We start from the raw sequence: 14,402 nt of genomic DNA on the forward strand, positions 1-14,402 counted from the left end.
ACTTGGAAGTTTAAATGTCCGAAGTAAGACCGCCGGGTCAAGCAGCGATGAACGGTGATCCACGCGGCGATCCTGGTGCCTCTGAGGCCCCTTAGCGACACTCTCGAGTCCTAGTACCTGAAACCACCACAAGTTTGAGGCGTAATCATTCGCCTCTCTACAACACTCGGCCAAACTCTATGATTCCCGAGGGGGCGCGACGCTCACCTACCCGCCGCGCACGCGCGACATCCTCCTTTCCGCACAAAGGCTGCGGGAGGAGGGGTCGGCGCAAGCGCTCTGAGCTTCTTAGAAAATAGGGTCATTTTTTTCTCCTCCTGGCGCAGGCCGGGTACAGAGACGCATGCGCCGTGCGGACGTACGAGACTTATTTCACGCGGTGGTGACGTAATGACAGAGGAGGAGGTGGCCCAGGAACGGAAGCCGGGAGGGAACCAGGGCGGAAGGGGACTAGGGCCAGGCTTGTGTTCGGTTCCTTGGCGGGGCTGGGGTTCCGATGTGGTCCCCGGAACGGGAGGCCGAGGCTCCGGCCGGGGGAGACCCGGCGGGCCTACTGCCCCCGGAGTGGGAGGAGGATGAGGAGCGCATGTCCTTCCTGTTCTCCGCCTTCAAAAGGAGTCGCGAGGTGAACAGCACCGACTGGGACAGCAAGATGGGCTTCTGGGCGCCGTTGGTGCTGAGCCACAGCCGCCGCCAGGGGGTGGTGCGCCTGCGTCTGCGGGACTTGCAGGAGGCCTTTCAACGCAAGGGCAGCGTCCCGTTGGGGCTGGCCACCGTGCTGCAGGACCTGCTGCGGTGAGGGCGGGCCCGGCCGGGGGGCGGGGCGGCTCCCCGTGGGCAGCGACCCAGGCAGTTCTCCCGGGCGCACCGCGCCCAGTCCCGGGTCTGGCTTCCAGGAGTGGTCTGTGTTTGCTCAGTGGGCTAAGGAGGCCAGGTTAGGGGTGTTTGGAGGGAATGGGAGGTACAGTATGGAGGAAATTGAGAGGCCAGGATAGCCTGATTAGATGCAATCCAGACGGTAAGAGGAGAAGCCAGCCTGGCGGAGGTGACAGTGATCTGTACTGGAATCCCGTTATATAGGGGCTTCCAAATGTGAATAACCCCACAACAGAAGGTCTACGAGACAGGATTTATTGAATTCAGGAAGGGTGGAGCTAAGAAGAAAGTAGTGGTGGGGGAGAGGTGTGTAGGGACCTTGCCAACAGCCCCTCGGCACAGGTATTGTGTCTGGCCTGTCTTGGCTTGTCCTTGGCACAGGCTATTTAGAGTGGAGGACATGACCGAGTATCTTGGTGATCCGAGAAGGTCCTGTGGGTGCTACCTGTGCGACAGGTGCAGGGTTTTTCTAGGTTCCTGAGGCTGGTAGCATGAACATCTAACAGATGAAAGCACTTTGCTGTGTGAGGTATTTTGCCTACATCATTTCATCTGGCTCCTTCAGCAGTCCTGCGGTGACAGAATTATCCTCTCAGACAGAAGCAGCAGAGTCTGAGAGAGATGCAGCAACTTACTGGGGGTTACACAGATGGTTAGAGGTTATGGCAGGGCTGCCCCTGGGGTCTTCTGAGTCTCAAGCATTTGCACTCATGTTGTATATGTCATATCCTGAATGGCCTCTCTAGCACAGTGACTTCATCGGGGTCGGAGACTGAAGAAAGCCAACTTTGATATGTTGCTTTTAGCTCAACCCTCTTCCCAATTAAGAGATCTTCTTCCTCCCAGCCCCCTTCCCTTGACTGACATTGATGGGGCAAGGCATTTCTGGAACTTCTCCGTTCTAGGACAGTTTCCATTCATGCGCCACATGGGGCACAGGGTAGACAGTAGCTGAAAAAGTCAGTGAGGGGCAGGAAGAATCTGAGCTTCCTTATTACAACAGGACCATCCTCTCCCACTTCCTACCCAGAGACCTGTAGTACCTCTATTTCTCCTCTCCTGACTGCTGGCACCCCACTGAGGCCTCCTGAAGTTTGACAGGGTCTGGGACCTGAAGAATTTCTGAGGGAGACATTTTTCCATAGAAGCAGCATAGCAGAGTAGTTAACAGCTTTGATTGAGGCCCAGATAGCCTGGGTACAAATCCTGGCTCTGCTGTATGCTAAATTATGTGACTGAGGAAGAAATATGTACCTCTCCATAAGCCTGAGTTTGATCAGTTATAAAACATGATTGTACTTAGATTTATTTTGTGTATTTGAAGAGATACTCCTTAGCACCCCTTAGCACAGTGACTGGCCCATGGGAAGCATTCAGTAAAATTAGCTCCTTATTACTAGGACTTTGAAATGCTTGTGCCTTATCTACACCCAAACTTAAGACTAGCAGAAAACCCTTTCTCTGAACTGCTTTGTCTTCATCCTCATGTCTTGCCCTTGATACTAATCCCTTATTGTTTTGAGCTCCCTTCGTCAAGGGAAGTCTCAACACAGGCCCTGTGGCCTCCTGTGTCTTTGGAGCCTTATCAGAGAGCTTGCATTTTGGAGCCAAATTATAGTTTAGCTTTGGCCTCTGTCATCTTCTCAGTCCCTCAGTTTTCTCTTGCCAAAAATTGTGAGGCTTGGAGCTGGAGCGTAAACAGCATTACTCACAGTAGCTGACATGAAGGTGCCTAGTAAATGGTGCTTATGAAGATGATGATCACATTCCCTTTTGGGCTAAGGAGGGAGGTGAGTCCATTGCAGTAAAGCCTACCACCTGCCCTTTTCTTTCTTCACCGGCAGTCGAGGGGAGCTGCAGCGGGAGTCCGACTTCATGGCCAGTGTAGACAGCAGCTGGATCTCCTGGGGAGTCGGAGTCTTCCTGCTGAAGCCCCTCAAGTGGACTCTTTCCAACATGCTAGGGGATCATAAGGTTCCTGCTGAGGAGGTGCTTGTGGCTGTGGAGCTTCTTAAGGTGGGTGCTCAGGAGTGAGAGGTCTGGGTGTCATCTGGGGTGATGACAGGACCCTCCACGTTTCTTGGGTGGCTTGGGTGAATCATTAGAAAATGAACCAATCTTTTTTATGGGTTGACAGAGCTGATAACTGAGTTTATCTGACCTTCCTTTTGCTATACTTTGTAGCAATGAGTTGTTGGTTGGACTTGTATCTTTCAAGGGTGAACCTCTATCTAGAAATTGTCAGTTACACACAGTTGAGTAATTTCTATATTTGTAGGGATTAATGATAAACTAAAGTTTAGAAAACTTGGTTGCCATTTCCTCTCTCAGCTTTGCCCTCCCCTAAATCAGTAAACTGGGCTTCCCTGGTGGCTCAGTGGTAAAGAACCTGCCTGCCAGTGCAGGAGATGCGGGTTCGATTCCTGGATGGGGAAGATCCCCTGGAGAAGGAGATGGCAAACCACTCCAGTATTCTTGCCTGGGAAATCCCATGGACAGAGGAGCCTGGGTCAAAAAAAAGTCCATGGGTCCCTACAGTCCATGGGTTGAAAAAGAGTTGGGCACAACTGAGTGACTAAACAGCAACAACAAATCAGCAAACTAGGCTCAGATGTCCTTTCTCACTTACTTACCACCAGCAAAGACACCACCAGGCTCTTTTCCTTTCATGCTTGTCTGGTCATTCAGCTTCCTCCTGGCCTGCCTTCTGTCCAAAGCCCAGAGCATGCAACTGATGCTGGACTGCTTCTCTCATCTACACCCTTGGCTCCTCTGCAGCTCTCAGGCCACACCAGAGACACCAGCAAATCAACCACCTTAGATCAGCCCCATGGTCCTTCATTTCTGCTGGAAAAAAATGGCTCTGTCCCCAGGAGTGGGGCCCCTTTCAAAGTCCCAGCTTTAGGAGGGCCCTTGGAGCCACTCTGCTGCCTGGTGTTCTTGTCCCCTGCCCCCCACACATGCACTTCATGTTCTCTGCAGATACTGCACTGAGAACATAGAATCCCCTTAGTCGCACTTCAACTTTCTGTCTTACCGCTTCCAATTTGACCTCCTCTCAGCCCTGCTTCCTCCCCAAGCTCAGAGGATGCAGTGTCCTTCCACTGTCCCCTATGCGCCCAGCCCTTAGTGGCATCAGTGACCCCCCGATCTGTATATTCCTTCCCCCTCTTTCGTGCTCTCCTTCAGCCTGTAAACCCACCCCGTTTTCCCATCTCAGGATGACTCCTGTGGGACCTGGGGCCCCGACTGGTCACTGCTGTGTCTCTCCTTCTCAGGCAAGCTTTGCTGTCCCCACATCTTTACTTCCACACACGCTTTTTTTTTTTTTAAGATTATTTGATTTTATTTTTGGCTGTGCTGGATCTTCGTGGCTGCGAGAGGGCTTTATCTCGTTGCAGCCAGCAGGGGCTGTTCTCTAGTTCTGGTGCACAGGCTTTACATTGTGGTGGCTTCTCCTGCTGCGGAGCACGGGCTATAGCCAAATGGGCTCAGTAGTTGTGGTGCATGGGCTTAGTTGTTCTATGGCATGTGAGATCTTCCTTGACCAGGGATGGAACCTGTGTCCCCTCATTGCAAGGCAGAGTCTTAACCACTGGACCCCCAGGGAAGCCCTCCACCTACTCTATAACCCTGGGCAGACCTGCATCACCCCCACCACTCCACCTGACTGTGGTGGGCAAGGTTATAGTAACCTTAAGTGTATGTGTGTGTGTGTGTGTGTGTGTGTGTGTGTGTGTTTATAAAGTTGACTGAACACAGTGTCTATAAAGTAGACTTGCAGACTGGTTATTTTTGAAACTCACCAAGCCCAACCTTCCCTGATGGCTCAGTGGTAAAGTATCCACCTGCAATGCAGGAGACCTGGGTTTGATCCCTGGGTTGAGAAGACCCGCTGGAGAAGAGAATGGGTACCCACTCCAGTATTCTTGCCTAGAGAATCCTAAGGACAGAGGAGCCTGGTGGATTGCAGTCCATGGGGTTGCAAAGAGTCAGACACAACTGAGTGACTAACATTTGAATGCCGTAATCGCTTGAAGTTCAGCCTCAGAGCTCTGGAGGCTTCCACACAGCTGGGGCCAGGTCGCAACCCCCAGCCCCCACCCCATGAGAAGCTCCAGTTTCTCTTCACTCTGACAGACAGCCCTCCTCCCTGCCACCTCAGCCTGGGGATCAAGTCTCCAAAACCTACCTGCTCTCCCTGTCCCCTGGGATTTTTGACTAAGCAGCGTGCATCTTCTTCAGGAAAACACCTCTCCCCCTCTGCACTACCCTCCCTCTCAGCCTCCAGGGCTCGGCCAGGGACGCACAGCTTGGTGGTTTAAGTGGTTCTGGGCCAGCCCTTTCCCTCCTTGTGGTCTTCTCCCTCGGGTGTTCTCCAACCTGGAGCAGTGGGGGGTCCATCCATTTATCCTCACAGTTGTGGTTTTGGACTCAGTGTTTTGAGAGCAAAGGCAGAGGTGGGGGTAGATGGGAGTGGAATCACAGAAATCTTCTAAGAACCAACAGTTTTTGACAGCAGAGAAGTCTAATCCTCTTTAGATAGAGAAATAAATCTGGCTCTTCAGGGGCATGGACTGTTAATGTTAACTCTGTGTGGCTCAGACGGTAAAGCGTCTGTCTGCAGTGCGGGAGACCCGGGTTTGATTCCTGGGTCCGGAAGATCCCCTGGAGAAGGAAATGGAAATCCACTCCAGCACTCTTCCCTGGAAAATCCCATGGACGGAGGAGCCTGATAGGCTACAGTCCATGGGGTCGCAAAGAGTCGGACACAACTGAGCAACCTCACTTTCAGCTTACATCACTACACAGAACACTTTGATGCTTAATCTCATTCGATGACATCTGCTACCAAATATATGATGACTTCAGATACATGGTTTTCTCCTGGGAAGGAGACTTGTCTTCATGTGTGAAAATAAAGGGTCTTATCTGGATATTTTTATAAAACCAAAGAAAGCCTGTTTCTGAGGTAAACTGGCTTTCCCAAGTCTAAATGCAGAAAGCAGCCAGCAAGTTTTAATCTTATTTGAAAGAAATACAAAATAGTAAAAATTGCCCATAGAGTTTGTGATTTGCAAAAATTGTACAAAGAAAGTTTCCTTTCTGTTCATCCCATTTCCACCTCTTTGGGTACATTCCCTTCCCAGTTCTGTTTGCAAAAGCACACTCCCTTCTTATTGACCTTATTATGTTACTTTCCATTTTATCTTCTTTTTGGCATTTAGTACTTTCTGAAATTCTTACTTACTTGTATTTTATCTTTCTCCCCCACCAGAAGGGAGAAGTTTCATGGGGCCTGGGAACAGTGCCTGGTATATAGTAGAGAGTCAGTAAATATTTGTTAACACAGTAAGTGAATATACACATGCACAATTTGTTGTTCAGTTGCTCCGTCATGTTCGACTCTTGGCGACCCCATGGACTGTAGCCCACCGCCTGGTGGGCCTCTGTCCGTGGGATTCTCTAGGCAAAAATACTGAAGTGGGTAGCCATTTCCAGGGGATCTTAACCAACCCAGGAATGGAACCTGTGTCTTCTGCATTGGCAGGTGGATTCTTCACCACTGAGCCACCAGGGAAGCCCATATACATACATATATAAATGTTACCTTATTTTACCTTTGGTCTACAACCAGCTTTTTTTTTTTTTTCCCCCACCTTAATCTATCATGAGCACCCTTCTAGGTCCCTACATGATACAGATCTACTTCATTCTTTTGGATGGCTGCATAATAATCAATGGACTTGCCACAATTTATCCAATAGTTACCACACAAATGGATATTTAAGTCATTCCAATTTCTCTCTGTTACAAAGAAATACTTCTTTGACAGCCTTGTGCCTACATGTATACTCTTCACTTTTTTCTAGAAATGTGTATGCACATTTTAAGTTTTAACAGAAATTACTAAATTACTTTTCAAAAGTTTGTACTAATTTATGCTTTCATGAAGATTACATTAAAGTACCAGTCTCCTCACATCCTTGCTGGCACTGGATAACACAAGTCTTTTAAATATTGTCAGTTTGATGAATAAAAATACTTCCTTTTTGGAATTTGAGCATTTTTTCACCTATTCACTGGCCATTTACATATTCTCTTCTGTGAATTGCCTCTTTATAGCCTTTGCCTGTTCTTATTTTGGATTCTTTGTCTTTTATATTATTGGTAGGAGTTTTCTATTTATTAAGGGTGTGTGTGTGCGCGCGTGTGCGGGCTTAGTCACTCAGTCATGTCTGACTCTTTGCGACCCCATAAACTGTAATCTGCATGAGAGACCCAGGTTTGATCCCTGGGTTGGGAAGATCCCCTGCAGGAGCGCATGGCAACTCACTCCAGTATTCTTGCCTAGAGAATCCCATGGACAGAGGAGCCTGGCTGGCTACAGTCCATAGCGTCTCAAAGAACTGGACATGACAGAGAAACTACACTTTCATATATATATGTATATAAAAGATATATTTAGTATTAAGAATTTAATATTGTCTCTCTGTTTCTTGTTTTAATTTTTACTTATGATGTCTTTTACCATATAAAAGTTTTTATATTTCTATAGATTTTTCAAATTTTCCTTTTTGGCTACTGAATTTCTGCTCTTACTTAGAAAGGCGTAACTTTTCTGCTCTTGCTTAGAAAGACATAACCCTCTACTTCAAAGGTTAATAAGATTTTTTTTTAAAGCATTTTCTTCAAATATTTTATGCTTTCATTTTCTCAATTTAAATTTTAATAATGTAGTAGGTATTTTTGTATATGTGGTAAAGAAGACTCAGATTTCATGCTGCTGCTCATGACTATTCCTCTTCCTGAGATGACTTTCCCACCAACGTCCCACCTAATGACTTACCTATGGGATTCTGCTCAACAACTATTATTTTCTGAGCAATTGCTGGACTCCTGGATAGTCCTTCTCTATATTTTCATAGCATCCTATGCATACTTCAGTACATATTTCCTATTTGCAGAAGACTGAAAGTGTAATTTGCACAGAGGAGGAAGACCGTGGCATTGTTTCTTGGAACCTATGTTTCTTAGACTTCTCATCTAAGTCTAAAGATTCCTAAATTCTCACAAAAATCCCATCCCATACTTCCCTCTTGGGGCACTTTCTAGACTTGGTACTATTCCAGTTTGCAGGATTGCCATTTGGCATAAAAGTGGAGAGACCGGGACTGGCTGGGAGTTTATAGACATCATCTCCATCCAACTTCTCCGGCTTGCCAATGACCAGTGAGACCGACTGGTCCAGGATCACACAGGCTGGCCTGAGCGCCAGCCTTGGCTCTTCATCGGTGGCCGTGCCACCACACCACACTGCTTCCTTCTCCCCGTAGGGGCCCATAGGCAAGGGAGATGCAGGAACACGGAGTCCCAAATGGAAGGGCAAGCCCAGAGCTGGCTCCTAACATACCATGTGCCTTATTTCACCCATGCTCACCAGACATTCCTCCAAGGTTTAAAAAAACATGACTCCTTTTTCCTTTTCCAAAGCTGAGGACAAGGTGGGCGCTCCCCTGCTCTTACCTCGCGTGTCACGTGACCGTGGATCTGAAGCACAGGCTTAGGGCTCTCAGGTTTCTGGGGGCAGGAATCCCTCCCCACAAGCACTTTGCACTTCCCCTGCAGGAGAAGGCTGAAGAGGTGTACCGTCTGTATCAGAACTCCCCGCTCTCCTCGCACCCCGTGGTGGCCCTGTCAGAGCTCAGCACTCTGTGTGCGGGCTCCTGTCCGGACGAGAGGACCTTCTACCTGGTGTTGCTGCAGCTGCAGAAAGAGAAGCGGGTCACCGTCCTGGAGCAGAATGGGGAGAAGGTACGGGAACACTTTGCTTCTCACCCCACTCCCCGAGACCTTGTCCACTGTGTGCTGACATAGCCACCAGAACCCCTGCCCAGGGGTTTCTCAGCATTCGGGATCAGAGCAGCAGTAAGTTGTCCCTGTCCCTTTAGATCGTGAAGTTTGCCCGAGGCCCCCACGCTAAGGTCTCTCCTGTCAACGACGTGGATGTCGGGGTCTACCAGCTGATGCAGAGTGAACAGCTGCTGTCCCGCAAGGTGGAGTCCTTGTCCCAGGAAGCCGAGAGGTAACTCCCCCTGAGCTGAGTGCCCCAGACCTCACCCTGGCCGGACCTCAGAGCCGGCAAAGCACTGGCAACCGTGGGCTCTTTAAAAAGAAGAATTAAGGTTATATTTCGCTGATTAGGAAAGTACTAACTGCTCAGTGCAACAGTCACAGAAAGCACCAATTATCACAAAGGAAAACAAAATGAATTCTCCCCTACAAGTGCGGTGTTAGCACTGTGTTTGTGTTCTTCCAAGCCATCATCCATTTAACCAGTGCTTACCGAGCCAGCCCTTAGCTTGGGGATGTGTAGAGTTGGCCGAAGAGTTCATTCAGGTTTTTTGGTAAGATCTTACAGAAAAACCTGAATGAACGCTTTAGCCAGCCCAATAGTAGTGAATGCGCCAGGTATAAACAGCCTTCTGGGGGTCTTGGTAAGGGACCCCTGCCCTTCCCCTCGGATGACCATGCAAGACATCCCTGCTGAAGACATGTAAGCACTTCCCCGAAAGGTAGGATATATAGATGTGGAATCAGAGTGTGCTTGTTCACACCCTCTTACAGCGGGAGAATCCCCACCTTGTGGGAACGCCAAGGTCATTGGAGGTGTTAGGAAGTCATTCCCTGCCTGCTGGCTTTCCAGGTGGTGTTAATGGTAAAGAGTCTGCCTGCCAATGCAGGAGACATAAGAGACTAGGGTTAGATCCCTGGGTTCGGGAGACCGCCTGAAGGGGAGCATGGCAACCCACTCCAGTATTCTTGCCTGGGAAAATCCCATGGACAGAAGAACCTGGCAGGCTATAGTCTGTGCGGTCACAAAGAGTCGGACACGACTGAAGCAACTTAGCACACCCTACCTGCCAGCTCCCAGGATGGCAGTCTGTCTTTAAGGCACCTTGTCGATCTGTTTTCCCTCTCTATGAATTGAAATAACTTTTCCTTGGTCATTTGCCTGCCCCACATGCAGACCTCCCCTCCCAGCTCATATTTCAACCTGCTGCAGGGGTTTGGCCATAGGCGGTTGGGCATCGTTTTTCTGGCCACTGGGTGAAATGAATTTGCCCTTCAGATTTGAAAAGTACCTTCACCAAAAGTGCTACTTGTGGGGACACTTGAGGACCCTGCCATCCCCCTCCTATGGCCTCGTCATCTTAAGCTGTCCCTTTGTAGGTATAAAGAAGAAGCCCGCCGGGCATGCCGAGCAGGGAAGAAGCAGCTGGTAAGTTTTGTCTCCCCAATCCCCACCCCCAGCTGTGTCCTGGTGCCCTAGGATGGCAGTGAGAGGAGCCCAGTTCAGAGAGCAGCCTTCTCAAGGCTAGAGCAGAACGTCTGTGGGTGGCCCAGGCATCATGATGGCTTGCTTTACAAACCCGGGGTGGATCTTACCTTCTGGGAAGGGCTCTCTTCCTTGGGCCCTTTGGCCTACCTGGTTTGGTGTTAACCATGTCTCCATGCCCCACTAGGCCCTGAGGTCTCTCAAGGCAAAGCAGCGGACAGAGAAGCGCATTGAGGCCCTGCATGCCAAGCTGGACACAGTTCAAGGCATCCTGGACCGGATCTATGCCTCGCAGACAGATCAGATGGTAGCTACTGCCCCTCTGCCCCAGTGCTTGGCCAGTTCTGTGCGGTATCCGCCCCTTCTCCCTTCCACTGAGGCTTTGCTGTCTGGAGAAGGCTGGGGTTCTTTCAGGATATGGTTGGGACTGCCTTTGCCCCTCCTGTTGGGAAGTTTTGGGCTCAGTTGACATGGGGTGAATCGTGCTTGGGTAAGGGGAAAAAAACCAAAGCTGTCTTCTGGAGACAAAACAATGTGGTCTATATTTTGCCCAGTGCTCTTTATCTGCACTGACCACTGCTTTCTCTTTAGGTTTTCAATGCCTATCAGGCTGGGGTGGGAGCGCTGAAACTCTCCATGAAGGATGTCACAGTGGAGAAGGCGGAGAGCCTTGTGGATCAGATCCAGGAGGTATGGGGGTTGGGTAGGGCACGTACCTACACCAGACAGTTCTGAGGACAGAAGTGACTTTGTTATATTGATACTTACTTCTTTCCCCAACTGTTGACCTTGTGAACTTGAGGATGCTTCCCCCAGTTCTCAGATGGGACAGCACCACTTTGTAACCCTGAACATTGAAACCCAAAGACTGAGATCCCCAGAGATGCATTCAGAGTTCATGGCCTGGCGCCTTTCTCTTGCAGCTGTGTGACACCCAGGACGAAGTTTCTCAGACACTGGCTGGCGGGGTAACCAATGGCCTAGGTGAGTTGACAAGATGATTCTGTCGTCTTTCCTTTCTAAGCAGACTTCGCCTTTCTGCGTGGGGATAGGTCTGGCCAGGATCTGTTCTCCTAATGCAGGCAGGGCTCTCCCCCATCTCCGGGGCTTCTCTGCAGGAGTAATGGGAAGGAATTGGCCTTTCCTCCTTGACAGGCTGTTGACCAGCCCCTCAGCACTCCAGGGCCCCTTAATCCCTGGGCATCTTCCTAGGGCAAGGAGAAGCAGGGTCAGTTCCTTGGTGTAAACAAAATAAACCTCCTCAATGACTTAGCTCTGTGTGTGGACAAAGAATATCCGCTTGAAGGTGCCCTTTGCCTCCCAACTCACACGATTGATTTATTGATTGATTGGCTGTGCTGAGTCTTTGTTGCTGCTCATGGGCTTTCTCTAGTTGCAGTAAGCGAGGGCTGCTCTCTAGTTGCAGGGTTCAGGCTTCTCACTGTGGTGGCTTCTCTTGTCATGGAGCACGGGCTCTCTACAGCGCAGGCTCAGTAGTTGTGGTGCATGGGTTTAGTTGCCCCACAGCCTGTGGGATCTTCCTGGATGAGGGATTGAACCTATGTTTGCTGTATTGGCAGGCAGACTCTTAACCACTTGACCACCAGGGAAGCCCATCACACAGTTTTTTTAAATAATCCTTCAAGAAGACCTGGGCATCTTTTGTAAGGCTGAGCTGGGTTTGCTGTCCACAGTCCTTGATCATTAATGCATTTCCTCCCTGGACTTCCTCATGTCCTTATGTCGCCTCTTCTCGCCAGACTTTGACAGTGAGGAACTGGAGAAGGAGTTGGACATCCTGCTTCAGGACACCACCAAAGAACCTTCGGATCTGCCCTACAACCCCCAGGAGACGTTTTATATCAACAGTGTGCCTAACACTAGGATCTCAGATGCCGAACTTGAAGCTGAACTTGAGAAACTGTCCTTATCAGAGGGAGGTAGGGAGCTGTGTTCCAAGGGTGGCTGGTGGGCTTGTGACCCTCTGGCTCATGGTTAATGGGTCCCAACACGCTTGCTCCATCTGCCAGGGTACCAAATGGGGGAAGGGAGTCCTGGGCTCCTTATTTATATTAAGACTCAGTCCCTTAAACACTGGGTTGCTTTCATCTGAGAGATCTGCCATAGAGTTCAGCCATTTCTTCTCCCTGCAGGTTTGGTCCCAAGCAGGAAATCTCCAAAAAGACAATTGGAACCAACTCTCTAAAGCCATTGTAGGACCCTCAAGTGAAGGACCCTCACATCAGAGAGAGACCAGGCTTGCGTGTATGTGTGTGTGTGTACATAGTTATTTAAACGAGAAACTTGGAATGTGTTGGGAAGAGGAGGAAGGACAAGCACTGCTGCGTCTGGATGCCGCCACTTACCACGGGCACTGAGAGTTTCTGGAAGCGTGCGCCCAAGGCGTGCTGCCAGCCGGAGTCATGGCCCTGCCTTCTCATCTTTCTAGTGCCACAGTTTATACGGTTCTGTGTGTGCCCTGTCGTCTCTCATAGCCTGCAGTCCTGCCAGGGGCTCAGTTAGGTTTGTCTTCCCCCACCAGCCTCATTTTGGCCAGCGAAGGCGAAAGAGTTTGTGCAGCTTTGCCAAATCAGAGTCTGTCCTCATGGCCCCTCCCCGCGCCCCACATGTTTAGAGGAGTTTATTCTGTCTGTTGGTCCGGTACACAGCTCCCAGCCCCTCTCTGTTCCCTCTGGTAATGAGAAGGAGGAGACTCAAACAGCTGCCACTTTAGGGGAGAAATGCACAGCGTAAAACAAGGGGGGAAACACCAGTTCCTTCCCATTACTCCTGTGGAGAAGCCCCGAGAGCGGGGAGTGGGGAAGAGCCCTGCCTGCACTGGGGCTCCCTGGGGTCCATTGTCAGATTCTCCAGGTGTTCAGAAAGAGAGGTCACCCCCAAGTGGCTCAGAGTCGTGACAGTTGGAGAGGGGTCTCGTGGGGTTGATGGCCATAGCTGCCTCTTCCATGTTATGCAAAAGAACATCTGTTGACTGGAGAAAGGGTTACTCTGGGTCTTTTGAACTTGACAGAAGCCCAGGTGACTACAGGGCCCCAGGAATCCGAAACCCATCTGCTTTCTTAAAAAGGTATCTTTGCCTTGCCCCCATGGTGAATAACTTAAATATAACTTTAACACAAATCAGAAGAATCCACACAACAGCACACCTTCCCTTCGTGAGCCTGGCAGAAAAACACAGGTTCTTTTGTTTGAATTTCAAAAGCATCTTATGTTGTGGCCCAACGCTCAGGGCAGGGCATCTGAGCCAGGATGTGCAATAGAAGCAGAAGACAGTGGCCTTGGCCACGTCAGCTGTGTGCTTCCCCGGTCCTGCTCTGCACCCAGCCCCGCCTCCTGGAGGCCCATCTTCCTACTTCCTTTGATGAGTAGGGGAGGATGGTGGGGGGACAGGCAGGAGAGGGTCTGAATGTGCTGGCAGCAGGGAGAAGACCGAACACCAGCCACACCGCTGCCCTGCTGCAGTCCCAGACGCCTGCCTGGCCCCTGGCCCTGCCCCTCCCACTGGGGGTGGCGGAGAGCGAGGGGAGGCATCTGCTCCAGGCCAGGAGCATGATCACTGTTCCACAAATTTCTCTCCCACTCGGCCTTGGGAAACTGATATGCTGGGGGTAAAAAGAAACAATCACTATTTTTTCTTTTTTTATCTGGTAAATAATTAAAAGAAAAAGCCCAAGCGCTTTGTCTTCCTCTTTTATTTTTTTCTTCTTTTGAACTATTTATTTTGTATTGGGGTATATGGGCTTCCTTGGTGGCTCAGTTGGTAAAAAATCTGCCTAAAATGTAGGAGACCCAGGTTTGATCCCTGGGTGGGGAAATTCTCCTGGAGAAGGGAATGGCTACCCACTCCAGTATTCTTGACTGGAGAATCCCATGGACAAAGGAGCCTGGCAGGCCACAGTCCTTGGGGGCACAAGAGTCAGACAGCTTGGCAACTCAACCACCACCACCATACCCAATTAACAATGTGATAGTTTCAGCTGAACAGCAAAGGGACTCAGCCTTAGATGTAGAAGTATCCATTCTCCCCCAAACTCCCCTCTGATCCAGGCTGCCGCATAACACTTAGCAGTGTTCCATGTGCTATACAGAGGTAGGTCCTTGTTGGTTATCCATTTTAAATCTAGCAGTATGTACCTGTCCATCCCAAACTCCCTAGCTATCCCTT

General features: G+C 49.9%; 1 protein-coding gene across 1 annotated transcript; it reads left to right on the forward strand.

The window, feature by feature from the left end:
- The first annotated feature begins 447 nt into the window (after positions 1–447).
- On the forward strand, positions 448–13,910 carry CHMP7 (charged multivesicular body protein 7). Its single transcript, NM_001099119.1, is given in 10 exon segments — positions 448–795; positions 2,721–2,892; positions 8,506–8,691; positions 8,829–8,962; positions 10,111–10,159; positions 10,404–10,523; positions 10,808–10,906; positions 11,140–11,200; positions 11,977–12,156; positions 12,370–13,910. Coding segments are annotated over 10 exon segments (1,353 nt in total). The 5' UTR covers positions 448–496; the 3' UTR covers positions 12,423–13,910.
- Positions 13,911–14,402: the final 492 nt, after the last annotated feature.

Source organism: Bos taurus, chromosome 8 (assembly GCF_002263795.3).
Source record: "Bos taurus isolate L1 Dominette 01449 registration number 42190680 breed Hereford chromosome 8, ARS-UCD2.0, whole genome shotgun sequence".
In the NCBI taxonomy this organism is placed as follows: Eukaryota; Metazoa; Chordata; class Mammalia; order Artiodactyla; family Bovidae; genus Bos; species Bos taurus.